The sequence below is a fragment of the Trachurus trachurus genome, assembly GCF_905171665.1.
Source record: "Trachurus trachurus genome assembly, chromosome: 12".
Classification (NCBI taxonomy): domain Eukaryota; kingdom Metazoa; phylum Chordata; class Actinopteri; order Carangiformes; family Carangidae; genus Trachurus; species Trachurus trachurus.
In genome coordinates this window covers 12601892-12626365 of record NC_139908.1, presented here as the reverse complement: position 1 = coordinate 12626365, position 24474 = coordinate 12601892, and the positions used below count along the sequence as shown (strand labels likewise).

The 24474-nt window shown below is 41.6% G+C and overlaps 2 protein-coding genes and 1 long non-coding RNA gene across 3 annotated transcripts in view; 2 read left to right on the top strand and 1 right to left on the bottom strand.

Annotated features, from left to right (window-relative positions):
• The window catches only part of LOC310995195, a 36805-nt gene extending 34089 nt beyond the window's left edge, over positions 1-2716 (bottom strand). Inside the window, exon 1 of the long non-coding RNA XR_014595818.1 lies at positions 2591-2716. This is a non-coding gene — a long non-coding RNA (uncharacterized lncRNA). The remainder of the gene's footprint in view (positions 1-2590) is intronic.
• Positions 1247-3460, top strand: tmem250 (transmembrane protein 250). The gene is made up of 2 exons (XM_083984160.1): positions 1247-1957; positions 2258-3460. The coding sequence occupies exon 2, from the start codon at positions 2459-2461 to the stop codon at positions 2876-2878; it is 420 nt and encodes a 139-aa protein (XP_083840286.1). The 5' UTR covers positions 1247-1957; positions 2258-2458; the 3' UTR covers positions 2879-3460.
• A 3006-nt stretch (positions 3461-6466) lies between these two features.
• Positions 6467-24474, top strand: part of nacc2 (NACC family member 2) — a 30531-nt gene continuing 12523 nt past the window's right edge. Inside the window, exon 1 of the mRNA XM_083983505.1 lies at positions 6467-6972. The gene's annotated coding sequence lies outside the window, so the exon portion shown is untranslated. The remainder of the gene's footprint in view (positions 6973-24474) is intronic.

Here is a 24474-nt window from a genome sequence, read left to right as displayed (position 1 = left end):
TTATAAGGTTTGTTTTTCTAATTTTGCATATTACACCTTTAAATTTGTAGCAAAGCGATCCAGCACACTATTAACAACTGTAATAAACGCCTTTTTTTTTTCTTCTTAAAAAAAAAAAGGCTAGTATTTATTATGATTTATGGCCACCTGCTGCCATCTGGCTTGCTGACAGATAGCTGAGATGTAATCATTCAGCCAAACCATTAATCTGCCCAATGAAGGTTACTTGATATACTGAGCAGGAGGCTAGAACACATTTATGTGCCCCCCCACACACACACACACACACTTCTGAGGACGTGCATGTGGACACACTGTGCAACCTTGCGAGGCTTACAGACGCATGAATACAAATACACACATGACCTTTGCAGCATCTTTGTACAAAACTGCTGCAAGTAACAGTGCAGACAGGTCACAAGTTGAAGGCTCTCCCTTACCTAGGCAGGTATAAATATAGACCTGTGTTTGTGGCAATTGCAGGAGGAAGTTACCCAACCCTCTTAAATATAGATGACATGCTGCAGGTTGGTCATGTTATGTTAGAAACCGATGAAAAGCAGTGAAATCCTGTTTTTCCAGTTAGCATTTTACTGTGAACAGAGAGGTTGTATCACATCAGTGATTCCTGTATGTTTCATGTGAACCGAGTTCTTCTCAGTAAGTTTTAGTGGGTGGGACCTCAGTGGGAAAATGTGACATCACTTATTTACATAAACTAAGACTGCACAATATGCAAAATACATCCTGTGATTATATGGGCAGATATTGCAGTTGCAGTAATGTGATTGTGATTGTTCAGTAAGACTCATGAACTCATGAACAGGAATATTTTTGCTTCATTTTTACTTCAAAAAATATAAAATTGATGATTCAGATTTTTGTTGGGTTTTCTACATGTCCCTTTATTTACGCCTTGCAATGATGGTTAGGTGGCCAGAGAGTCTCTGTAGCAACAAAACACTCATTGTGCAAACAATACACAATAATGTTTGAGACACATTTTACAGTACCTTTATCAAAATTGCAGCCATGCAGCACCTGCTGATATTGCAATTTTGATTACATTGTTATTAACTGCACAGCCCTTATATGCACAAGTCATGATTTGATTATGCTACACTGCAACCCTGCACTGTCATCCATGGAGACCTGGCATAAACCATAAGACAGACAAATAAACAGATGTGGCCCCTATACTAGTAGTCATTTTTAACAGTGATATACAGGTATTTAAAGTTTGAAAACCACATGATCAGGGATTCACAATCACAACAAGTAGGCTACAATAGTGTGATAAACATTGCCTCATATTTATAATTACATCAAAGCTATCACTAATATCTTTTTAATGCTCTCTCTCTTTCTATGCTAACATATGGCACATAGGTCGGACAGCATGTAATTGTGTAAGTGGCTGTGTCATTATCCTACATTCCTCTGACAATTTGTCAAACTGCGCAGGAAATCACTCATTTTGTTGTCCAATGCATTGCGCACACACATACAGTAGTGCTAGGCTACAGTGCAAGGAAAAACTACCTCGTAATGTTTGCTGACTGTGTGGTTATGAAAGGCACTGCTATGCAATTCTAGCGACTCAATAGAATTTATGCACTAAATGGAGTTTATTTTAAGCAGGAATCCGTAGCGAGCATCCTCTGCTGGAGTAGCACTTCCCCTTTAACGCGGCAGCTGTCGTCACTGCAGGGTGACTCGTATATTTTGCGACAGGACGTATCAGCACCGGCTCGGCCGTCGCTGGCTCGTCTCCGCTGGCATAAACCAGCTCATCGCGAGGGGGAGGAAAGAGAAAAAAATCAAAACAAGGAAAACAAAATCCCGTGTGTTTATGTTCCAGCCAAGTGTTTATAATGTGATACAATGCACCAGCCGTCTGAGCATCCAACACCAGTCGTCTTTTTTTATAGAGGAGGAAGGCGTCGTAGTGTTGCATGTAAGATCACCATTGGTTCTGCACGATCACTTGTTTCCTGATCTGAATGTGGACGATCAAGATCATGTTTTTGCGTTACAGGCTGTTTGCTAGCTATGATCAAGTCATATAAATATAAACAGTAGCTTTTATGCTTTGTATCTAGCCATAAACCCATCACTTGGAATGTGTCTGTTGTTTTCAACTGCTGAAGATAGAAGTATGCACAGGCCTGTGTTTCTTAGTCTTCTTAGGTTTGCATTGCTGTGATATGACAATATGTGATGGAAACCAGACAATAAGCATGTGATTTCTCCACAGAACCTTGTTGCCATTGAGGGAGGGAGAACCTTGCTTGACTGCACAAAACCAGCTGCCACATCTCATCCCTGTGCTCCTATGAGAGCCAGTCATAGCTGCACAACCAAATGAAGCTAACTGCCTCCCAGAAGCTGCTCTCACAGAGGACTCCACCGGCATCTGGGACTCCTGTGCACTGTGCTGGGCTCCAGTAGCCCACCCATGCCTGTGATCCCCATCCCACGGCGGGTGCGCAGCTTCCATGGCCCCCACACCACCTGCATGCACTCGGCCTGCGGGTCGACACACGCGTCCAAGCTAGTGCGCACCAAGTACAATAACTTTGACCTCTACCTGCGCTCGCGCTGCATGTACAGCTTCCTGCGGTTCCTCCTGTACTTCGGCTGCAGTTTGCTGACCTCTCTGCTCTGGGTGGCGCTCTCCGCTCTCTTCTTCCTGCAGTACGTCAGCGTGCGCGTGCTCCTGAGGCTGCAGTACAAGCTGTCCGTCATTCTGCTTTTGTTAGGGCACCGCCGCCTGGACTTTGGGGTGGTCAATGACCTGATCATCTACAGCATGCAAATCACCATGTTTCTGGTGGGGGGGCTCGGCTGGTGCTTTATGGTGTTTGTGGACATGTAGCCCGCCCATGTGTGTGCAACGCGGGAAATGTAGTGTACGATTGTGGATGCTTCACACTGTAACTTCAGCGTCGTGTGGTTCAATGGGGACACCTTTATCATGTCCTGTACGACTGCTCTGTATCACCCAGCTATAGTCAAACTGACCCCTTTGACATCAACTCATAAAAAACCTTATTGGTTTAGTGTCAGAAATGATAGAATCCAATAAGAATCCGATGTATGACATTTCTATTGTACTACATTTCTACTGTATTTTCATGCCATTTGTAAACAGTTTTCAGGGCATGTTGACAAGAAAATCATTTTGTTTACTATAACAAAAAGTGTGAATGTCAGAATCAATATTGCACGAGAAAAAGCGACTGAACATGATTGATGTGCATCATGGCTGTGTGATGCAAGGCAGTCATGTGCCAAAACAAAACAACACTAGGTCAGGCCCCCTAAGAGCAAAAGTCTGCAATGACTCCTAGGTGGATGTTATGTTATGATGATGTTGTGCGTAGACACAGTATCATGTAAATATGACCAAAACAAGTGAAGTCGTCATCAGCGGTGTGTATAAACGTTGTTTTGTGGAATGTGTGTGGCAGATCGGGGTGGGGAAAGGGAAGTGTACAAGTGACAAAACATCAACTTTTTTTGTAAAGTTATTTAATAAATTTTCTGTTGATGAGATTGTTTCTTGTGCTTTTGAACTGCACGGTCAAGTTGAATGTGTTTACTGTGTTGTCTAACACCCATGATGGCATGCCTCGAGCTGTGTCATAAGAGTGTGTGACAGTTCAAATTGAGAACGGCTTTGGGTCAAGTGTTCCATCAGTCGCTCTTCACATGGTTTCAGAGCTGATCTGACAGACTTCTCTGTTTAGCTTCCCCCGGCACACAAACACCGACCACATCTAGATCCCACTGTTTCTGCCAAGCATAACAATGGACATGGCTGTGTCCCAATCACCTTATATAGCCTCATTTTCACATAGCGTAACAGTATGCTTACATGAACTAATGAGGACACAACAGGTTGGAGCAGTTTAATACTTAATCTGGTATAAATATATAAAATGTCTGAAGTGATCTTGTGCGCTGTGTGTGAGCATGAGCTTATATTTCAATGTTTGTCTTTCACCAGCAAAGGAATGCAAAGTAAAAGACTGGAAACTACCAGAAGGCCATCTTTAGATATGAACTTTCGACACAGTGGCTGGTGGCCTGACTGAGACATGCTTGAGACTGGTATGGCCTCAGGCTGTAAATGGATAATCAGGGAGCAACAATAAGCTTTTGTTCTGAGGATCAACACATCATATGCCTCGTACTCTGAGCCCAGGCTGATCTGACAGCCCAGTTACGCCAGAGGAGAACTAGAGAACATGAGTTGTCTTGTGGTGTTTGGCATAGAGCTGTACTGTAGGTGAGCTACGTGATTAAGTCATTGCCTACTCATTCTCATTTCTCTTTTTTTTTTTTTTTTTTTTACTTCAGAAACTGAAGTTGTTTGCTTAGTCTGAATGACTTGCAAGATTTCTATTCTTCTTTTTTTGTCCCGATCATTCATCAACATTGTCACTTCTTCTGTACATGGTGACCTTACTGTAAGTTGTGTCAAAAGTGACACTAAAACAACTAAAGGATATACAGCGATACTAATCAGTGCATTAAATTCAAGTATGTACTACATGCCAGACCGCTGAGAATGAGGTTTGGTCTACTCCATCATACTAGATGACAGTGTATAGAATTTAACAAGATCAAATATCATTTTATTAGGCTACAGTTACAGCTTGGTTTAGTCCACCATTGAGCCGCAGTGAAAAAATCTTTAATTTCGTAACAAACATAAATGAGGGTCTATCTGCACTATTGGCATGTGTGTAAGTACAATAAGATCATTATCAGCTCACTTTTGAATACCGCAGACACATGATAGTCCCTACAGGAGTATTACAGTGCTACCATACACTTTTTTAAAATAGCAGGCACAATAAGAATACTGTATGCCATTAAACCGTCAGCCCAATGAAAGCCCATATAGACATATCACAGGACTCCAGTTAAGTCTTTTCATGGTACAAGTAAGGATTGATTCCTAAATGAAAACTGTGGCATATACAGTACATTATATTTTCACATGCTGAGAAGACAGAAGGAACAGTAAGTAAGGAGGGAAGAGATAAACAGCCATGTCAGATGTTAGAATAATAAACAGTAGGCCTATAGAGCAAATGTACAGGATGTATGGATAGTTGGTAAGTTCTCGGTGACAAAAACACTAAAAATAATACAGTATTTGCAGTATGACTTTAACCACATCCACTTTGTTGCTAGTCGCTTGTCCGAACTAAGATTTGACTTGTAAAACAGATAATTAGATAATTATGTGTGATGGACAGCTTACAAAAGCAATTCACTGGCTCATTAATGCTGGGAGGTTGAATTTGAGGAGTCACAGATGATTAAGGAGTTAGGTTTGGAAAGGGTAGCCTACACTGTTTCTTCTCCATGTCAGTTCTCTCGCATTTTGCTTTTTACTTTTTAAACATTAAGTGTTTTTCTTTTTCTTTTAATTCTTTGGGCCTGTAACGGATAGGCTAATTAAGCGAAAAATCTGAGAAAGCAAGACATACTTTTACCACTTTGCTTGAACAACTCACTTTGACAGGATTAACTTTGTTTTAAAGGTAAAAAGTGATAGAGACCTTTAATTAAAACTTCACACAGCAGTGTATTTTCTTTAAAATCAGGCAAAACTTAAACCATTACGCATTATCAGGTTTAATCATAAGGTAAAGGTAAGGCAGAGGAAAAAACTATTTTCGCCCCTCTGGCCATTAGACTGTAGGCCTGCTGTTCAACACCTCTCAGTTTGACAATAGGAAACAGACACTTGAGTATAGTGCAAATCCATCCAGCACTGTAATGTCACTTTGTTTCCTACAGGTAACACTTTTTTCAATATACATTAATGCACTTTAATCAATTTTTAGTCAGTTTATTTTATGGATGGTTGTTGGGTGTTGTTTTTTGTTTGTTTGATTTTTTTTTATGTTGCACCTGGATGTATAAATTTTAGGATCTATCTATCTATCTATCTATCTATCTATCTATCTATCTATCTATCTATCATATTGCGTGACGTTTTATGGAGTGAGTTTGCAGAAAAATCTGAAGTTTGCAAGCCCTGCAGTGATATTGCATGTCTGCAGTATAAAGTAAAAGTTGACTTGAGGTCACGCCGCCAGCAGTTGGCGCTTATAATTTAGCAGAACAGCACACATGCGCATCATGTAGCCTGAGCTGTCATCACATAAGGACACGTGAGGTAACCACACATGTACATTTTCTTTAGTGGTGGAGGGGGGGCGCACGGCGAGACGCGCATGTCCGTTTTTTTTGTTGCACCAACAACAAAAAATCAGCTCCAACGTGCACACATCGGAGTCGTACGCCGTGCACAGTTGGTTGCAGGGGGTTAATTCGTCCGCCGGGTTGAGTTCTTATGGCTGCCCGCACAGGAGTAGCTCTATACCTTTAAGCCCGCAGAGTGCACCGAGTTCATGTGTCCGTAAAGGCGCACGGTGTGACCACACACTGTTGACAGTCCATTTGCCGCGGAGACTAACAGTAGGACAGTGCACCTACAGTAACCTGCCGGGTCCCCCTGCGAAATGTCTGTGTCTTTAAAAAGAAGTCTATACCGAACAGTGCATGATGTCAGGCTGCCTTGCAGTCCGTATACTGTTCATGTGAGCGGCGTTCACTTCCTGTAAAGGGACAGAAGCGGGCAGAGAGAGAAAGAGAGAGTGGGATAGAGAGAGAGAGAGAGAGAGAGATGGGGGACGAGCGACCAAGATAGGACTGGAGTGGTAGAGAGAAGCCAACGGACGGAGAGAGAAAGAGAGAGAGAGGGAAAGAGAGAAGGGGAGAAGCCGGGGCCTGCTTTTCTTTCTTTTTTCTTTTTTTCCTCTTTTATTTTTTTATAGGCTATTTCCAAAACACCCCGCAAAACTTTATAGGTGATCCGAAGACAGAGAAGCCTGCCACATCTGCGCCAGCTGACAAGCCGCAGTTTATGGATTAGCGACATATCGGGTAAATATACGTATCCCCCCCCCCCCACCCTCACCCCCTTCTCTCTGTCTCCCCACCTCCTCCAACAACACCAGCACCACCACCTCCACCTCCACCCCCCCTCCTCCTCCACCTCCTCTGTCTTGGCTTGATGTTTGCAGTGTCTGATTTGTATGACGCATAGGTTTTTCACCATGCATTACTCCCCTCCTCTGCTTCTCCCTCTTTAAAGGCACACTATGCAGCCGCACTAATGCTGACAACACACCAGCGGACTTTATTCTCCTCAACTAACAGCTCCACCGTACACTCTTAAAACTTTCATGAAGTAATATCGCGAAATGTGCGTTTTTTTTCTTCTCTTTCCTCCAACGCGGAGCATGACCAAATCCCGCAGAGCACGCCACTGAAAGAATTCAATCAGACATAAGATATTTGTAGTTTTTTTTTCTTTTTTTTCTTTAAACCCTCCCCCGAAACAAAAAAAATCTAGTTCTACAGTAACGTTAGGCAGCACTTAAGAAGAAAAAAACCCCACAGGAAATAGTATTGTCATGAGTTTCAACTGTAGCCATGAGTGGAGAAAGTGGCATGATATTATCGGTCTTGCGTCACGATGAAGTCAAAACAAAAAATCTCCACCCATAATGCATCCATTGTATTGCTATATGTTGCACGATTGCCACGAGGGGTAGTTGAAGAGGCTGCTGGGGGATTGTTTTTTGTGGTAGTCTTATATGATCTAATGTGCATTGATATTGTCAGCACTGTTGCATCTTGTCTGTGTGTGTCTGTGTGTTTTAAAATCTCATGAGATGTAGCACTAAGCTGTCTGAAACATATATAATCATCTTTGTTCTGTGAGGATTGTAATCTAAAATGCACCAGTGACTGTTTCTGAAATTCAATATGTGGATTTTTTTTTGTTAGTGATTGCAAAATTAAGATTAATATTTGAAAAAAGTTGAAAAACAAGTTTCCTTCACACCCTTTACACTTGGCTGCTGTTGTATCAGTTGAAGCAGTGTTTACCTTGCCTGAACCCGGCAGGAGCACATCTGACTATACATACAGTAACTCACACACACACACACACACACACCCTCCAACCCCTCCCCTCTCCTTCTCCTTCACTTGTGTGTACATGGGTGCATTATGTGGCTGGCCCACATGTAGCATGTGGCAATTTTCTTCATTTCCTGTCACTCCTTCCCTCTCGCATACACACACACACACACACACACACTCTCTCTCTCTCTCTTTCTGTCTTTCTCTGTCACCCTGCCCTCGTTTTCATTGTCTTTCTGTGCTCCACGGTCGAGCGTCACACGTTTGATCTCAAAATGACTGTGAACGAGAAAGCAAAAAAAAAAAGTTGCAGGTTCGTTATGGGCTGCGTCTTATCTGCATTGTGTGGTAACAGACCCAGACCAAGAGTGTAACTTTCAACAGTGTGACAAGTTACCCTGGTCTGGTCTCCCCTGACAGGTGTCACTCCACCTTAAAGCCTGTTTTATAGACTCATATGCATCATTTAAGTAGTGTGGTGTGAAGTTCACAGCTTGTTTCAAAACATGTTCCTCACAATTTTACCGTAATGAATTCCACTTCAGGGTGTTTGAGTGTTTTAGAGCCCATCTGTTTCTGCTCCTCTTTCATTGAAATATCATGAGTGATAATTAGGGGGTGTTATCAGTATGTCTCCATAGGTGCACTTACCTTATGCAACGCCAAGACAGCATGACATTTTATGATCAGCCTCCTCCCAATACTGGGAAATCATTTCAGGGTAATGTGTGTTTGTGCTGCCAAGTTTCTATCTACAGTGTTAAACACAACATACATGGAAAATGTGGAGCTTTTATTTTTTTGTCTTTCTAAACGGAGGCCTTCCAACACCACTCGTCTTTGACTTGGACGTCTGCCAAAGGGTTGTGATGGCTCTCAACAGCTGTATTTGTCTGTGTGTGTGCGTCTGTGCGTGTTTTTTGCGAGTGTGTTAGCATATGTGTGCGTATTCTTGCGCGTTGAGTGTGCGACTGTGTAAGCATGTGTGTGCGTGCGTGCTCTCGCTGTGTGTCCTGGGATGCCCTTCCTTCCATAGGCCTCACACTATACAGCATTCCACAAGGGGGCCCGGGGGCTGTCTGTGAGCGGGGAGTGTCAAGGAGAGAGAACGGCAAACGCTGTTTGAAATATAGCTGATGCAGATCCTGACAGAAAAGGGTGAAGAGTAGAACTGTGAGACTTGTGCCTCAATGAAGGTCTTGTCTCATCTGCTGCTTGACCCAAAAATGAACAGGAGCCGAGGTTGCCTCAACACAGGGACACACTGCAAAGTAAACTGATCATTGTGGCCCAAAGAACTCACAATAACAACATTATCACGATCATTTGGACAAAAACAAACAGTTATAATAATAATGCTGCCAACCAGCCCCATCTTTAACGTTGTTTATCCTGTGTTTCGTTGCTTTTTTTGGCAAATAAATACCAGCACACGGAGGTTGAAAGAGTCTGAAGAAATAATTGATAATCAAAAGTTCCACAAGGCTTAAAATCTATCATCATAGTACGGTTGTACATGCTTATCATGCGATATCTGTATCCTTTTTTGTAAATATCACGGTTATCGTCATTATGGATATACTGTATATATCGACACACCCCTAGTCATATTACAACAGGTGTGAAATTTCTTTCCAGCTTTTGATAAGGCAGTATTTATCATCAGAGGTACATCAGCATCAGCAGTTGGAGGAAAAGAAAAAAAAAACGCCTCAAGGTGATTTCCACTGTCTTTTTTCTTTATTTGAGGACAAGCATCAGTCTTAATCCTAACTGTATTTCACCATGACAGACTCGGGGGAAGGTTAAAACGGCATGCTACTGATATTAAAAATCATCTCACCCGAAGATTCCTTTTTTATTTTGTACTCCCCTGCTTCATTAAAACACATCTATTGATCCTAAAAACGACATTTAAAACCGGGAGAATGCATTTGTCCCTAGTGCAGCTTCATTTGCTGTTTGTGTGTGGTTGTGTGTGTGTGTGCGTGCCCTCATGCTGCTTGGTGCACTTTTCTCTGTATGCGTGTATACTTGTGTGGGGAGTGTGTTTATGTGTGTATGATTTTCCTTTCCTGAGACAGTGGATGAGTCATTGCTGATGGTATGCGATACAGGGCACCAGTCATACATCATGCTCTCATGCATTGGTCTTGTATTTTCTACGTAGCGCTGAGCCAGTTCTAGTTAAACCCTGATGGATTAAAAAAAAAACATGCTGCCACTGGTGTGTTCAGGCTTGTTGGTTGCTGTTCATGGAACTGACGCTGAAACAGTTAAGGATTACTGTAAAGAAACGTCTCTCTGCTGAATGTTAACCCAGAGAGATCTGGCACAGATACCGAGAAAGAAATCACACAGCATCCCCAGGTGTTAAAACATTTCAGCATTATATTTTCATTGACGCTTGTTCAAATTTTCTGGACAAATTGGTTGGTGCTCCAGCAAACAATAATTGACTGTGTAGGTGTTCAAACTGTTTTTTTTCTTCCTTTAAGTGGTAACAATTAAAATCTGTCTGCAAATTACAACTTAACTATCTCCAGGTCTATATTAGATTGCTTGTCTTTGGCCAACATTGCCGTGTTTAATTCCACCCCAATGCCGGGGGACTGATAGAAAAGTTAAGATAGCTTAATTGTCTTTTTGTGGCGGAAAAGCCCAAACTTTTATAAGTCTGTCAATACAAGAGTCGCACGCCAGCCAAACAGTTTAAAAGACACAAAACATCACTCAGTTACAAGCCGAGGAAGAATCTCCTCTCAGCTCCATGTACGGGTTTTTATAGGGTTATAAATTCTCAACTCGTGAAACGCTGATGAATAGTCAACAACATTGGACGCCCGTTGACCTTGCCATGTCCACATATTTCCTCATCAAAGCCAAAATTAAGTTGGGAGTCACATCAAATCAGATAGACTGCCAAATGAGTGAATTTGGAAGCACTGCTGAATGATAAATTTACTTAGATAAACTAAATTACATCCAACTGGCCAACGCTCCACTGGGTTGTCTGCTAACTAATGTACAGTAGTTTACCTGGTAGCCTGGCATTTCCCATAATACAACTATTTGGTATGTGTTTGGCCTAAATTCAAGATGATTGTTCATGTTCCTCTCTCTGTCGTGGCATAAAGCTACATGAGTGAGCAGATTTAAGGCGTAAAAAGGTGATTGCCAAAGCCACAAAACAGGGTTGGGCAGTTCCTCAATTTTGCTACACATTTAATATACAATGTGGCACAATTTCTTTCTTGGAATTCACCGCTAGCTTTCGTCAGTACCTCCTACTTCGGGTTTCATTCGAGGAAAACGGATTGGAGGATGAGATAGTGCATATTGTAGCCTATGTGTGGAAGTATGTGTTTACTTTTGCAAAAAAAAAAAGAAAAAAAAGAAAAGAAACAATTTCTTAGTCCCTCAGTGGTTTTGAAGTACACAGAAAGACAGATGATGTAGCAGTGGGTCTGAGTCGCTGATACCGTGAAGTACAGTTGATGCACAAACGCACACACATGCACGGACCAAATACAGCAAATAATGAGGGAGCAAATGAGAGAGGGAGAGGATCAGCAAAAGCCATTAGGAATCTTGAAATGTAACTGATTTGGACTGCTTTGGCTCGCTACGTGCTTTTCAGGAAGCCTTCCAAGAATTTAGACAATGAACAGTAAACATGGCATGTTCCTCAGAACAATTCCACATTAGATCTCAGAGATCACGTGTCCCTTTTTTTCTCAGAATTGACTGCCCCCACAGCACAGTACATTGCAGATAACCGTAGCAGCTACATTTCATGTTCCCAGTGTATGCACTGTACTTACACTTGACAAGGAGCTCTCACAAACTGACAAATGTGCAGAATCTCACTCTCTCTCACTCTCACTCTTTCTCTCTCTCTCCCTCTCTGTCTCACTCTCTCGCTCTGTCTCAGAGATTTCTGGTAAGTGACATGTTTGGCCGTTGGCATAATGCCTAGCAAGATCACATGGCATGAATGTTGTGCCTGTGTGTGTGCGTGCATGTGTGAGTGTGTGATTGTACATGTCTGTGCATTTGTGCCTGGGTAGAGAGAGAAAAAAAAGAAAGAAAAAGAAAGGGGGGAGCATGTGCACATTTGATTGTTCCAAGTATTTTCAGCCTGAATAGGAGCACGTAGCCATAGCAGAGAATTACAGACTGCTGAGAAGTATGACGGGGATGTGTTTCTGATATAGTCATGAGATCGCATTCTCAAACAGGATGGAAAATTAGATTTTGCACTTAATGATACTACATAGTCAAAGCTGTTTTGCTTCATTTGACGGCATTTGTGCCATCAGCATATTAAAAATTCATGAAGGTTATGTGGCCTTATGGAGAGCTCTTTTCACTTGTTAATGTAACATGCATGACCAGCAAGTCAGAAAAGCTGAAAATATCTCAAAGTTGTTCATACTCGTATAATCATTCTCAGTATTATCTGGCACTTGATTTCCAGTTCTGGGAACCTTGTTTGAACTCCCCCTGTATATTTAATCCACAGTATGTCAGGGCTTATAATCATAAGGTCACAGGCATGCACCTAAATATCTCTTGCTTAAATCAACTTTGTAAGCCCCCATGTCTTTGCAGAGAGCTTCATTGTAAGTGAAGACAGTAGCCTGAATAGGTTTAGAACAATTTTCCCAGATTTAGATTTTGAGGGGGACATTAGACTTACTGTGAAAGTCAAACCTATAATTCGGGGAGGGGGGGATGACGCACACAGACACGCACAAACATACAGACACTTACACACACAAACACATAAATAAACCCCGCAGAATCATGCAGATACGCACACACACAGACACACACACACAGGGAGAGAGAGAGCACTGTGGATGGCATTTATCCTTGCAGCCCACCTCAATTTTCCATGCTCTTTTGCCGTGTGCTGTACATAATTAAATTGCTCCAAACTTCAAGCCTCTCTCAAGACTCCTGCCAGTAAACAAAGCTTGCTAATTACTACAGAGGGTAATAAGTTGGGGGGGGGGGGGGGGGGGGCAATAGGCTGACCCCTTCTCTGTGGCAATGACTTGTCCTGTATGTGCTCCTCATGTCCTCACAGCCTGGCAGAATGCTGGTAGGGGCCAGTGGAAAAAGACAGGAATCTGAGGCGGGTCGTTTTCACTACATAAGCCCCCCCCCCCTCCTCTACCCCATCCCATCCCTCCTCACTCCCATTTCTGCAGCTAACATGCGTTAGCAATTACTGCTAAATCATAGCATTAGCTACCTGATGCTTTCATTAGGACTGTTGGAGCAGATTTAAACACACTTGGACGAAACATTTACTGGTTTCTAATATATTTTATTACAAAAAAAGAATTTGATTAATTAATTTAATTAATTAGGTTCCTTTAATAGAATTTTGTTCCATGTTTATTCTGACTGCGACAACTGTTTTTTTTTTTTTTTTAAGTCTTGGGGAATCATTCACTGTCTTACTGAGAGATAGATAAAAATGTCAACACCGCTCTCATACCTCTCCGGTCATTATAAAGATAGAGCTATCAGCGAGTAAGCGTAGCTTAGCAAAAATACAGGAAACAGGGGGGAAACTAGCATAGCTCTTTTTGGAAATCCAGTTGAATTACCACTCTTATATCTCATATCACTGTTGCAGTTTTGCTTGGTTTAGCATAAAGACAGGAAACAGAGGGAAATAACTAGCATAGCCATGTTCAAAGGTTAAAAAAAACACCCATAGCTCAGAAATTAACACGTTAAATCTTGCTTCATTGCTTCATACAATGCTAAATGTCTGGCAACTTCATGTTAGAACTAGGAAATCACCTCACCCACATAAACCCGATAAAACTGCTAGGACTTGACAATTATTACACTGTTTTTTTGCATGGATTAATCAAATGGGATATTATGCTTTAATGAGTGAGCTCACAGGTGGATTTTTTTCAACCCTTCAACAGAAACAAGTTCGCTGTTCCCCCGTGTTTCTCAACTCAGCTAATTATCAGCATGCAAATCAGAATCAGAATGCAAAAAAAAAAAAACTTTTCTAAAATGTCAAATAATTTTTTGCTTAATTGCCTATAATAATGTTTATTCATAGAGGACACTTCTAAACCCATGTTACAACATATAACCCTGTTATCAATTCCAAATAACCCAACAGACACTGAATAAAAACTAGTAAAAAAAAAAGTGATCAGTGTTATTCGATCCAAAAAAAGAACAATAACTAACTCTAGTATCTTTGCACAGTATCACTCCTTTCTTGTACCTCTGCACGTGTTCATTTTGTAGAACTCCCACATCTCTTAGCAATCATAATTTACTCATCCTCAACTGACCCACCCACAAGCTATACATATGAATACCCATGAAAACACAGTGGAATTTCTCTGCCGTGTGAGGCTGCTGTCTGTTTCCATGTTGTTTTCTTCACTTCTGACTTGCGATGGAGATAAACAAGGTTCGTTTACGTAGGCCAAGGGGTTGGGGAAGGTGAGGGGGGTGGGGGTTCAGTATTTTACCAGTGTGATGAGGTTATCCAAGGTGACATGTTATTTGAGCACATGTGTGCTGGCTTAGTCTGTTGCTGACTAGGAGATTCATAGGTCACAGCGTAGTGTGTGTGTGTGTGTGGGTGGGTGGGGGTCTGTTGGAAGGGGGGCGGGGGGTATATGCACTCAAAATAAATGTGTATGTAATGCTGTGCGCCTGAACAAACCATCTTTTATGATACATTTTTACAACACAAGACAACATTGTGATTTTTATCATGGGTAATCTCTGCCGCATGTCATGAGACGTTCTTTTGATTCACCTACCCTGATCATGATATCAAATAGAGTTTGGCTCCACTGCTTTTTTTATTTTTCATTTCAGAGAGTGAATTAAAGCATTCTGTCTGCTCTAATTGAAAAATGTACATGGGCCACTCAGTCGATGTGGGCACTGCGCTCTCTGTATGTCTTTGTCTGTGCGGGTGTGTGTGTGTGTGTGTGTGTGTGTGTTTGTGTATGCCTGTCTGTAGACAGTGGGGCACTGATGCTGAAAGATGTGTCCTCATTTTTGCATTGCACTGGGCTCCTCTGGCAGCCATGTTGGGCTGCTCTGATGTCACGCGTGTGTCACTGTAGAACATTCAGCTCAGAAACGACAGTGCGGGGTGATCAAAATGGCATGTTTATTCTCTCCATAACCCCCCCACCCCTCTCTCTTTCTCTCTCTCTCTGTCTCTCTCTTTACTTCTTTGTCACTCTCTTCCTGCCACTCACCCTTTCACCCACTGCTGGCGTTAGGGTTAGATGCACTGGAAACTTTAGCATACATATTCACGTTGCTGTTTTTTTCCTCTCCTGTCATTATGCTACTCCTGTTAAAATCCAAAAAATTATGCAGAGAAATGCCTCATAAAGGAAAAACAACTTTTTTTTCGTTACTGTGGAGGCATTGAAAGCTGCTTTCACACTTAAAGGTGTGACAATGCTATCAGAGCACAACCTCATTTTATGTGTTTTTTTTTATATTCCTCTCACTTTGCATGCTCCTGTTTGATTGACACAGTTACTGCAGCTGTTAATCACAATTTTTTAATTGTTCCTGGCTTGTAAATCCACTGTCACAACAAGTCACATGCTTCCTAAACGTGAATAGCCTACCTACAGTCCCGTACCTTCTCAGTGTAATTGCTTTATTGCATCATGTCTTTCCAGCAGGAGTAAAAAAAGACAACAACCTATAGACCTGTTATAACACAGCAAAAGGAAAAATATGTTTGACCCATTTAGATTATTTCATATTTGAAGTCCTGGAATGGTCCATAAAGTTAAATAAGGGCAATGAGAGAAGGTAAATGACCCCGCACTTGTTGTTTCTCCATGGAGGGTTTTGAAGCATATATCAGGAAAGGCTTGTACTTGCAAAACCCTTTTGTCTGTCGGATGGAGCTAAGCCCCAGCAGCTACAGCGATAAAAATTTAAGCACCTTATAACAGTGTTGGCTATAATTCTCCACCATTTTACTAGCTATTCTTTCAAAGGAACATCTCCATGTTACAGTTAATTTATTTTCAGATAACCTAGGCTAAGTCTTGTTAGTTAAGAGGCCTTGCATGGATGAGGCTGTGAAATTAATAAGTTTAACAACATTATTTTTTGCTGTTTTTAGATATATATATATATATATATAACTTTGAGTAGCTTTAACAGACAGTGACTAAAACCACATTTCAAACAAACACATTTTCTTCTGTTAACGGCTTAAAACTCCCTCCAGCAAAAAAAAGAAATCAAGCTGTTTGAGGTTTAAATGTCCGGGAACTCCCCACCACTCAGAACTGATATAAGCTCCATGGATGAGTCTAAAATGGCAAATCCAGCTGGCTTTGACTAGTAGATAGCGTTTATTGTTTTTACCCAGCTGACTAAGAATCTTAATACACAGAGATCACAGTGTTGATACAAAGACCAATCATATACTACGCCGACCACATGGCGAGAGAAAAGGCAGGAACAGGTAGAGGCGAGAGAGCTGAGTTGAAGACGAGTCTTAGGTGTGGTGAACAGTTTCTAAGTTAGCTCCTTTCCGAAGTTAAACAATGTGGAGTTTGCCTTCTAAATTTTTTTTTTACCTCAAACTCCACAGTGTTTCATGCAAACAAAGGACGTGCAGAAGAAGTTAGCAAACGTGGATGTTAACAATTTGAAATACTTTCAGAGTTGCTTCGAGGGAATGCACTCAGTGGGTTTATTAGTCCTCAAGTATACACACACAGTGTTGTGGTGAGTGGTTGTGGTTGAGGTAACACTGAACGAAAACATAAGCTTTCTGTTTCTTCACGAGAAAAGTTCCACAGGGCACCTTTACTGTAAGTAGGTCAGGGACAATAGGACTTTTTGAGTTAGTGATAGATCGGGACAAAGTCATCAAACATTTATGATTATTGTTTACATAAGGAGACGGTCCATTCAGCAGATCATCATGAAGTCTATGTAGATGATAAAGCCAACTAATAAAGACCTGCATCTCTAACTGAACACTCAAACAGCTTGATATGTCTATGCTGGTAGTAGTAGAAGTGTGTATGCATGTGTTAGTGTGTGTGTGTGTGTGTGTGTGCAGGATCACCACTGATAAGCTCTCATTTCATGCCGTTTCATCCTATTCCTTCCATCTTCCACTGTGTCATGCACTGTGAAAATCAAATCACGTTTGGAACAAATGCACAAAAAAACGGACGTCACCACTGATCCGCGCTGAAACACTCGCAAACATACAGACCTCCTGTGAAATCTAACCTAATTGTCGTCCTCGTGTGACAGACAGTGACACTCAGCAGACCATCTCATGGCCCCTCTTGTCCCCAGAACAAGGTCACGTTTAAACAGGACATCGATGAAGTTTTTTTTTCGGTCCAGGCTCTCGTGTATCAAAGTTGCGAGCAACTTGTACAAATCTGCCCGTGTGTGTGTTTTCTTTTTCTTTTTTTTTTAGCATACCTGAGTGTCAGGTGTCTTGCGGCCAGGAGTGCTAGCTCAGCAGTGGGACACCTGCTTTGTAATTGTACTTGCAAGAATAAATTATCAGGCTGCTTTTAAGGCAGGCTTCACCTACAGCCAATTAGCTCCTTCTTAAACCGGTACGTGCACACTGCCAATGCACAATCACAGTTTTGGGAATGAGGGGAGGGTTTAGTTCAAGACGCCACAGAAGCTTCTCTCGAGAATAAACCGGTGTCCTTGTCAAAGCAGAGTCACAAGACAGGAGAACAACACCCCTACTGTGATGCCAAGGGCAGATAATGTTTTTTCTTTTATCCGAGTTTCACTTTGTTTGATATAGACAGTTATACGTTCGCTATGAAGTCTAACGATTTGATAAAGAAGTTGCCAGTTTCAGCCTTGCACTAAGAAAAAAAAGCACAAACCTTCCCCGCTTTTTCCGAGACAATAACATTCATACGCTCCCGAATGGTGCAATTAAACCAATTAAAGGTGCTATGCGTAGCATTATTGACACTGGTTTGCTCTCTATTGAGCATTTCTTCTCCAGTAATGTCATGGTGGGCTTTGAAAAGACCAAAAAGGCAAAAGATCTGCTTGAGCCCATCAAAACTGATCCTTTGCTGGCAGATCAGTGCACGTCGGCATGAAATTAGGCCCCTTAGGCTTAATGGAAAAATGTACAGCTATGTGTTATATTTTTGAGACACAGACACCAGTCACATGGCAGCTGTGTTGAGGATTTATTGGTTCACAACTGTCCCAAAAGAAAGAAATATCACATGGCAGTCATGGTGCGGTATATCGTATCCTTCTGTACACACACACACAAGTGTTGTTGCTGTCAAATGCATTTTTAGCCACATTAGTTCCACTAATGCCTCCTGAATCATTTTGTGTGTTTTATGGTTTCTCTCTTCCCTCCTTTTCTTCCTGTGCCGCTTACGTCGCTTCCTTATAAGCTGGAAATCTGGGGGACTTTTTGGTCTTGTGTCAGTGTTTGTTCAAAATATCTCAGTCTTGCGTGAGTGCTGGGCTCTGAGCTTCCTTGCCACTCTAACGTCACACTTATGTGTTGCTATAAACTGGAACGACCTGCAGGCTCCCGTGGTTCTGCAATATGAGCTCAGTATTACTAAAAAAAAAAGAAAAAAAATCTGACTGTCTTTGTCCTTTAGCACTTTCCCTGATGTTCTTGTGTCACACTATATTCTCTTCCCTTTTCCCCTGTCACATAGTGGGATTTTCTCTTCCCAGAAATGGCAGCCTCCAAGGCCTGTTTGGTGATGCTGACATTTTGGAGTCAGTAATGTGGAGGTGGAATCTGTTTTGATTAGAACAAAGTGTCAGTTTGTTGATATCACTTGGCGTCGTCTGTTGCCCTGCTCTGAAAAAAGCAGGAGTTTGAAACAAAATCACACCATAAACTGAGCTATAAACAACATATTTGGTTAAATCTTTAATGTGAATGATATAAATTCAACCAATCTAGTTTATTTAGCTTCTGTCGTTACGATGCGCTGCAGTTTTTCTCTCCTCATCTCAAACTCCTTTTGAGCTTTACCTTTCTCTGTCTCTCTGCCTCATTTCCCTATTCATCTCTAACTCTGTTCTCCCTGTGACTGCACTTTGTCAAGTTCTCTCTTGTTCTTTTCTATTTGCATCTTTCACACACTCTCTCTTTCCTCTCTCCTTCTTTCATCCTCCCTCTCTCTTCCACTCATCCTCTTTGACTTCTCTCAATTTGTATCTTTCGATCTTCCTTCCTCTTCTGCCTGTATCTCTTTAACTCTCACCTATAGGCTTGAAATTCATTGTGTATGTGGGTTTATATATATATATATATATATATATATATATATACAGTATATATATATATATATATATATATATATATATATATATATATATATATATATATATATATATATATATATATATATATATATATATATATATATATATATATATATATATATATGTGTGTGTGTGTGTGTGTGCGTAGGGGTGTGTGAAGCCGATGTCCTAGTCGCTGTAGTTTGGTGTGATGTAGTAGCCGCTGCTACTGTTTGTTTGTTTACCTCCCACAGCCACTTGGAGTCCATTAGCAATGCCTTTGCCTCAGGAGGATCACTTGCACACACACACACACACATAGTCACACAAACGCACACGCGCTTGCGCACACACTGCTCTTCCTCTGTCTTTCCCTCTGTCTGGTTCTCTCTCACGCACATCACTATGACTGCAAGCTAAACTGACTGCTAGCCCACTGCTACGGGAGTTTTACTGTGTTTGATAAAGTCCCCACCCACTGTGAAATGTCAGAGTTTCTGCTGCAATAAGAGGTGGTGTTCGTTAAATGGCTCCAGTGCTGTCTTCATCAGTTCGGCTGCTGCAGATCAATGTGACGTGCACGTTTGCGTATACAGTGTGTGCATGTCACCGTTTGCTCCCTTGACTAGGAGCAGAATGAGCAGGTATTTAGAAAGGACAAATTAATACCATTGTTTATTTTTACACAAATGAAAATTGAGCCCTTTGACTGTTTGCTTTTTTTGGGTGAAATAAACAATGACCAATCATTACAGCAGCAGCAAGCATTGTACCAGGATGATAAACCAAATTGATCAAATTACCAAAATTATAAATCTAAACTAACATTTTCAAAAAACATAATTGCTTGAATGTCATAGTATTAAATTAACAATAGCTAGAACTGCTGATAGGAATGCCACTTTTTTTAGTGTGAACAATAAGGAATTAGCGTGATATTTTTCCAAATAATTTTGCACACAAACCACATGGCCTATTCTAAACTACCTTGTAAAATTGATGTTGTTCAGTCCATTCATCGCGCGTCACACAGCACAGTTGAATCGGCCTGAACAGATTTTTGTGGCCATTTGGAGCAGTTGATACAGACTGTTAACACAACACTGACACAAGTTGGCAAACTTATTAACGTGTATCTGCTTATTTACAAATCAAGTAGATTTGTACCAATATTAGAATTGATTTGGGGTCTTGTTTTTGGCCACCTGACCAAAGTGGACTCCCCTTTTAGCTCTGGTTTTGTTCTCCACCACCTCCAGATGACTATATCTGACTGCTTTAGCATTGTGTTCACCACATGCTAATTTAGTCAGTCTACTATTTGATGCTGGGCAGCCAGGTTACAACTGGTTCACCAGATAGTATTTGCTGAAAACAGCCACCTGCTTGGTCCCACTGGTTTTAGAAGGAGATAGATGACAACTCCCTGTTGGCTTGCCACTTTGACTGACCTCTTGCATATTACATACATTTAATCCATTGTTGATATAAAATATTGATCAAAGCTGCTTTAAGTGATGAGTGAATAGATGACTGTCCCATTTCCCAAGCCCTTAGGCCACTCAGTTACCCCTACCCCACCATCAAATAAGGGTTAGCAGCAGTAGCCCGATTCTCTTTTGGCTGAAGGGGCAGAGCTAAGGGGTAGGGTAATGTAGCCCCTTCATTTCCCAGAATACACCTGGTACACCAGCAAGATAGCTGCACAGGCAACCAAAGAGAAGTGTAAATACCTTCACCATTAATGAAACAAATTAAAATTTTGACAACCATTTTATGTTACATTCAATCTATATAGTTGAAGTTTTGATTGATATGACATCAGTACATTATGATGCATATGGTGACATACTATGGTAGTGGTGTCTCATTTCATAGAGGGATAATTGTACCCCTACCCCTTATCGTTCTTTAGCAAGAGGGTATAAATGAGAAATGAGACAGGGGCCTTGTTAGATATCAGGTTAAACATTTCAACTTTCAAAGGTCCAGAATCTATAAGTGGTCAAAGTACTACAAATAAAAAGTGAGCCGACACCAGGCACCGATGCATAAAGTAATACTTTTTATAATGTTTAATATACTCAATATGAATATGCCACTTTATGAAGATCCAGGCTTTAGGTCACGTCTTTCAGCGCTTGTATGTGAGTCTCCTCATGAGTTGTCTGTATATCCACATTATTGTTTTGCAGATGGCAGTGTACCGTTAGTTAAACCTGTAATTCAGCCTCTCTTTCTTTTTTTCCTCTGGTCACAGACTTGCATTATTGGTGCATATTGAGTGAATACAAGCAGAAAGATACCAGACAATATTCAGCCCACAACAAATCATTTCATAGTTGTCTGTTTGTTACATAACTGTGAATCATTGGACGAGTTTCTTTTTTTTCATTTTTTTTTTCATTTTTTTTTCCATAGAAAAAGAAGATTTTGATCCTGACTATGTGCAGACAACTTCACCCAGCGGGGTCTATACACAGAGAATGATGTTGCATTATAAGCAGTGATAAGCAGCCTCTCTCACTCTTTCTCTCTCTCTCTCTCTCTCGACATCCCATAATGATACTCAGACAGACTCAGGCAGACACCCGCTCTGTCCCGATTGGTAGAACTGTTGCCAGGGAGCGTTGCCGTCTCAACGTGGATAGAATCTGTTGTCTGGTACACTTTAGACATGAGAACAACTGCAGGATCTGAATATTTATAACGAGGGGACTGTTCATATTGTGATTGTATAGAGGCAACATAAGCTGGAGGGGAAGGATCTGCTTCTGTTCCACTCACTTCAAAAAAATTCTCTCAGTTTGCTTTTTTCCGTGGATTGCTGCACTTTAAATGAAATATGAATTAGTGATATTACTTTTCTTTTTTCTTAATATATATATATACTATATATTTACTGTGGTGACTTCATTGTGGTGAAGTTTTTCTTACCTGCATTGTCTGGCACCAACTTAACTTTGAGATTGAACTTACTTGAACTATTGCACAAAGTGCTAAGTGACGGATACATGAATCCTTATGACTTTTATGCTTTTATGTTTGAATGTTACCCCGTTGTCATTCGGCAGGTAGCTACAGTATAACTAGTAATTAAAATCTCTGTATGTGCGTGTGTGTGTGCATAACTGTGTGCGCGCGTGTGTGTGTGTATGTGTGCCATCTGGCGAATCGTCTCATTTCTTCATATTATTCAAATATGCCTGGACCTGCTGCTACAGTTAATAACACTGTGCGTAGGTATGAATCCTTGATTAAAATGGATGTAACACATTCCAACAAAGCAGACAACAGCAATCAGAGCTGCATTCAAAACTCATATCTCAACTCTCAAACTCATACACACACACACATACACTCTTGCACTCATGCACACTCATACACACACCTGACATGCAGTGCCAAGAGTCACACAGCCCAGTATATAACGATGATTATAAAAACACGCCTTGGTATGCGAGAAACTTTGACATGGAAATGCAAACACACACACACACACACACACAGTCGCACACACAGAGAAGGAAATGAGGACACAGGCAACAGAGAGGCACGCACATAGGCTCATATAATCACTCGTTAGGCAAACAAGTTGAGGGAGTTCATGCCTTATATTTTTTTATCAGGGATGTGCAAAGTCTATATTTAATGCAGGGCAGGAAGAGAATGCAATTTGCGTGTGCGTGATTGTGCATGCATGTGCCGCGGGACGTGTGTGTGTGTGCGAATGTGTGCCTTTGCACGTATCCTCATAATGTTCATGTACGCACGTCTTCGTTTCATCTTCACCCATGCATATATTTACATGCGCCGTGTGTGTGTCTGTGTCTGTGTACATGTACATGTGCAGCTTGCCACACTGCCGTCCTGTCTGCCTGACTCAACATATTCTCCGCTCGCTCGTTCACTCTCCTTTGCTCTTTCTCTCTCCCCCCACCCTCCCTCCCTTTTTCCTCTTTTCAACCCCCCTCCGCACTCACCCCCTCTCCTCCTCCTCCTCCTCCTCCTCCACCACCACCACCACCCACCCCCAGCCCTCCCTCTCGCTCTGCCCGGCTGGCACGTACATGCATGTCTGTAGACTCTGTACTGTGCTTTTGCTGCCGTGGCACGCGCCAGCCTCACTGCAATGCAGCCCTGTGTGCATTAATTGGCAGAGAGACAGTGGGTACGTGGTATGCAGGGCGGGAAGGATAGAGAACAGGCAGAGAGAGGAGAGGCAAGAGGCGATGTAAGGACACAATAGTGACAATAAGAGTTGGACGGACTGACGGACAGGCAGTGTGGCAGCAGGATCATGAGAGTAACAGACAGACAGACAGACAGTGTGTTGCTGAGTGTGCACAGGGAGATTACCTGTTAGTGGAAAAGAGCAGGAGTGGGGGGGGGGGGGGGGGGGATGTGTATGTGTCTGTTTGCATTCATGTGTTTGCAGATTTGTGTCTCCGTCGTTTTTGACTGTGCTCTTTTTTTTTTTTTTTCTTTATGTGGGTGCTCACTCATGTGTACCTATATGTGCCGTGCAGATATCACAACTGTTGGGGCAAAGCTCTCTAAACCAAAAGTCTGACTCACTGTATTCAACGCTTTGTGATATCCTCCCTTTCATATTTCCGCTCTGACTGAAGAGTAAAAGTTTGCTCAGTTTAGCACAACTTTCTCTACTTGAGGTTTCTCTGGCACAAAAAAAAAATAGTGCAATGTGTCTGGATGTTTTCTGAGGACATGCTCAGATAGAATAATGCTCTGGATCAGCTTTTCTGTTTCTTTTTTTTTTTAACAGATTGGGTATTCTGAGGTGCAAGGATGGAATGAGATTTGGAAAGCATTCACTAAAGTGTTTACTGTCTTCATGTGTCATCACCCAAAACGCAGTGTGTTGAGGTCAGGGAAGCTTCCCACATTGTGTTTTTCAGGCTTTTATTCCGACACGCATGGATTACACAACATTTACATGTGTGTGCATGTGTGTGCGCGTTCGTGTGGGTATATATGCATATACACATACTGTAAAAAATGCACTTACTCATCCGTCACAGCAGTTTTGTATTCTTACCCTCCCACACACATCTTTCTGGAAATTATCTTCTCCGCTCCGCTGTTTGTCTTTTGTCTTTT

Bases quoted from the DNA above. Each gene is read 5' to 3' on its own strand.
- tmem250 (XM_083984160.1), top strand. From the start codon at position 2,459: ATGCCTGTGATCCCCATCCCACGGCGGGTGCGCAGCTTCCATGGCCCC.